The sequence below is a fragment of the Tachyglossus aculeatus genome, unplaced genomic scaffold (assembly GCF_015852505.1).
Source record: "Tachyglossus aculeatus isolate mTacAcu1 unplaced genomic scaffold, mTacAcu1.pri scaffold_108_arrow_ctg1, whole genome shotgun sequence".
Lineage (NCBI taxonomy): Eukaryota > Metazoa > Chordata > Mammalia > Monotremata > Tachyglossidae > Tachyglossus > Tachyglossus aculeatus.
In genome coordinates, this window is record NW_024044845.1 from 192,305 (window position 1) to 196,172 (window position 3,868).

Below are 3,868 nucleotides of genomic sequence, written 5' to 3' on the forward strand. Positions count from 1 at the left end.
CCTCCCCCTCCCATCCTCTTACTGTGGGGGTTCCCCAAGGTTCAGTGCTTGGTCCCCTTCTGTTCTCAATCTACACTCACTCCCTTGGTGACCTCATTCGCTCCCACGGCTTCAACTATCATCTCTGCGCTGATGACACCCAGATCTACATCTCTGCCCCTGCTCTCTCCGCCTCCCTCCAGGCTCGCATCTCCTCCTGCCTTCAGGACATCTCCATCTGGATGTCCGCCCGCCACCTGAAGCTCAACATGTCGGAGACTGAGCTCCTTGTCTTCCCTCCCAAACCTTGTCCTCTCCCTGACTTTCCCATCTCTGTTGACAGCACTACCATCCTTCCCGTCTCACAAGCCCGCAACCTTGGTGTCATCCTCGACTCCGCTCTCTCATTCACCCCTCACATCCAGGCCGTCACCAAAACCTGCCGGTCTCAGCTCCGCAACATTGCCAAGATCCGCCCTTTCCTCTCCATCCAAACTGCTGCCCTGCTCATTCGGGCTCTCATCCTATGCCGTCTGGACTACTGCACCAGCCTTCTCTCTGATCTCCCATCCTCGTGTCTCTCTCCACTTCAATCCATACTTCATGCTGCTGCCCGGATTATCTTTGTCCAGAAACGCTCTGGGCATATTACTCCCCTCCTCAAAAGTCTCCAGTGGCTACCAATCAATCTGCGCATCAGGCAGAAACTCCTCGCCCTGGGCTTCGAGGCTCTCCATCACCTCGCCCCCTCCTACCTAACCTCCCTTCTCTCCTTCTGCTGCCCAGCCCGCAACCTCCGCTCCTCCACTGCTAATCTCCTCACTGTACCTCGTTCTCGCCTGTCCTGCCGTCGACCCCCGGCCCACGTCATCCCCGGGGCCTGGAATGCCCTCCCTCTGCCCCTCCGCCAAGCTAGCTCTCTTCCTCCCTTCAAGGCCCTGCTGAGAGCTCACCTCCTCCAGGAGGCCTTCCCAGACTGAGCCCCTTCCTTCCTCTCCCCCTCGTCCCCCTCTCCATCCCCCCATCTTGCCTCCTTCCCTTCCCCACAGCACCTGTATATATGTATATATGGTTGTACATATTTATTACTCTCTTTATTTATTTATTTATTTATTTTACTTGTACATTTCTATCCTATTTATTTTATTTTGTTGGTATGTTTGGTTCTGTTCTCTGTCTCCCCCTTTTAGACTGTGAGCCCACTGTTGGGTAGGGACTGTCTCTATGTGTTGCCAATTTGTACTTCCCAAGCGCTTAGTACAGTGCTCTGCACATAGTAAGCGCTCAATAAATACGATTGATTGATTGATTGATTGACTTAACCGGGGAGAGACAGGAGGATGGGAGATCAGAGAGGAGGCTGGTGCAGTAATTCAGTCGGGATAGTATGAGAGAACGAACCAGTAAGGTAGTGGTTTGGATGGAGAGGAAAGGGCGGATCTTGGCGATGTTGCGGAGGTGAGACCGGCAGGTTTTGGTGACGGATTGGATTGTGTGGGGTGAATGAGAGAGCTGTGTCGAGAATGACGCCAAGGTTGCGGACTTGTGAGACGGGAAGGGTGGTAGTGCCATCTACAGTGACGGGAAATTCAGGGAGAGGGCAGGGTTTGGGAGGGAAGATAAGGAGTTCAGTCTTGAACATATTGTGTTTTAGATGGCGGGCCGACATCCAGATGGAGATGGCCTGAAAGCAGGAGAAAACACGGGCCTGAAAGGAGGGAGAGAGAGTGGGGGCAGAGATGTAGATTTGGGTGTCGTCAGCGTAGAGATGATGGTTGAAGCCGTGGGAGCGAATGAGTTCACCAAGGGAGTGAGTGTAGATAGAGAACAGAAGGGGACCAAGAACTGACCCTTGAGGAACCCCTACAGTAAGGGGATGGGAGGGGGAGGAGGAGCCCGCAAAGAAGACTGAGAAGGAATGGCCGGAGAGATAAGAGGAGAACCAGGAGAGGACGGAGTCTGTGAAGCCAAGGCTGGGTAGCATGTGGAGGAGAAGGGGGTGGTCCAAGGTGTCAAAGGCAGGTTAGAGGTCGAGGAGGATTAGGATAGAGTAGGATCACTTAGTACAGTGCTCTGCACACAGTGAGTACTCAGTAAATACCCATTGAGCTATTGCTGATGTGTTCATACCCGTACATGTATCAATGCTATTGAATTCTATAGGTGATCAATTTATTAAAATGGGAGTCAATCATATTTCCTGATCGCTTACAGTGTGTAGAGTGCTGTAGTAAGTGCTTGAGAGAGTTCAATATGACATCATTTGTAGAAGTGTTACCTGCCCAAAAGGAACTTACAGCCCGGAGGAAATGCCAATGATTCTAAATTGAATTTCCCCTTTCCCTTTCCAGGGAGTCAGTACCATCTCCCAGAAATGACCAGCATCTCCACGGTGACTGAATTCTACCTCCTGGGGTTCTCTGACATCCGGGAGCTGCAGCTGCTCCATGCCATGCTGTTTGTCCTTATCTACCTTGTGGCCCTTCTGGGGAGTCTCCTAATTATTGCCGTCACCAACCTCGACCAGCGTCTCCACACCCCCATGTACTTCTTTCTTAAGAACTTGTCCTGCATTGATCTCTGCTACATTTCTACCACGGTACCCAAATCCATTGTCAACTCCTTGACCGGTGACAGCTCCATCTCCTTTCTGGGTTGTGTCTCTCAGCTCTTCCTAGTGGTCTTATTTGCTGCTTCAGAGCTATGTGTCCTCACTGCAATGTCTTATGACCGCTATGCCGCCATCTGTTCCCCCCTGCGTTATGTGCTCATCAGGAACAAGACGGCCTGTATGCACATGGCAGCAGCGTTTTGGCTCAGTGGGGGTCTGCCTGGAGTCTTGTTTTCAGCTTTTACTTTCTCCCTGACCTTCTGTGGATCCAATACAGTCGAGCAGTTCTTCTGTGACATCCCCCCTCTCCTGAAGATCTCCTGCTCTGAAGCCCACATTGCCATTGACGTGAGTGTGGCTGCTGCATTCGTCTTGGATGCTGTCTGCTTCACTTGCGTCACCCTCTCCTACGTCTTCATCTTCTCAGCCGTGCTGAGGATGCCGTCTGCCGAGGGCCGAACCAAAGCTTTCTCCACCTGCCTGCCCCATCTCACTGTCTTCATCATTTATGTCTCTACTGCAGCATTTGCCTATCTCAAACCACCTTCAGACTCGCCCTCAGCTCTGGATCTGCTGGTTTCCGTGTTATACTCCGTGGTGCCCCCCACTCTGAACCCCCTTATCTACAGCCTGAGGAACAGGGACCTGAAGGCTGCCCTGGGAAGGATCCTAAAGGGGACATTCCCCCAGCATCCATGCTGGGACAAAATGCCTGTGTCTCTGTACCGATAATCCCCTACCCGCCCTTAAAGGAGGAATTGCCATTGGACATATCCATATACGTCCCACTGAACCAGAGTCCCAAAGAAGAAGTCTGGGTTTACAGGATTTGTCAAGGTCTGGGAGGTTGGTTGATAAGATTAGGTCGTGAGTGACAATGCGTTCCCTAGGAAGCCTCATGGCTAAATGAAATGTGAATAGGTGTCACGTGATGACCTGAGTTAATAATAATAATAATGATGGCATTTATTAAGCACACACTATGTGCAAAGCACTGTTCTAAGCTCTGGGGAGTTTCCAAGGTGATCAGGTTGTCCCACTTGGGGCTCACAGGCTTAATGTCCATTTTACAGATGAGTTCTAATCACAGCTCTGCCACTGGCCTGCTGTGTGATCTGGCATCAGTGTCTTACCATTCCAGGGCTCTCACTTCCTCTTACACTCTGAGCCCTTGTGGGACAGGAAAGGTGTCTGATTGGATTGTAATTTCATTTTTGGCCTGTAAACCCATTGTGGGCATGGATTGAATCTACCAACTCCGTTGTATTGTACTCTTCA

At 51.2% G+C, this 3,868-nt stretch overlaps 1 protein-coding gene across 1 annotated transcript; it reads left to right on the plus strand.

Annotated features, from left to right (window-relative positions):
• The first annotated feature begins 2,353 nt into the window (after window positions 1–2,353).
• On the plus strand, window positions 2,354–3,322 carry LOC119922537 (olfactory receptor 14A16-like). Its single transcript, XM_038742306.1, has one exon. It carries the CDS (start codon window positions 2,354–2,356, stop codon window positions 3,320–3,322), a length of 969 nt encoding a protein of 322 aa, XP_038598234.1.
• Window positions 3,323–3,868: the final 546 nt, after the last annotated feature.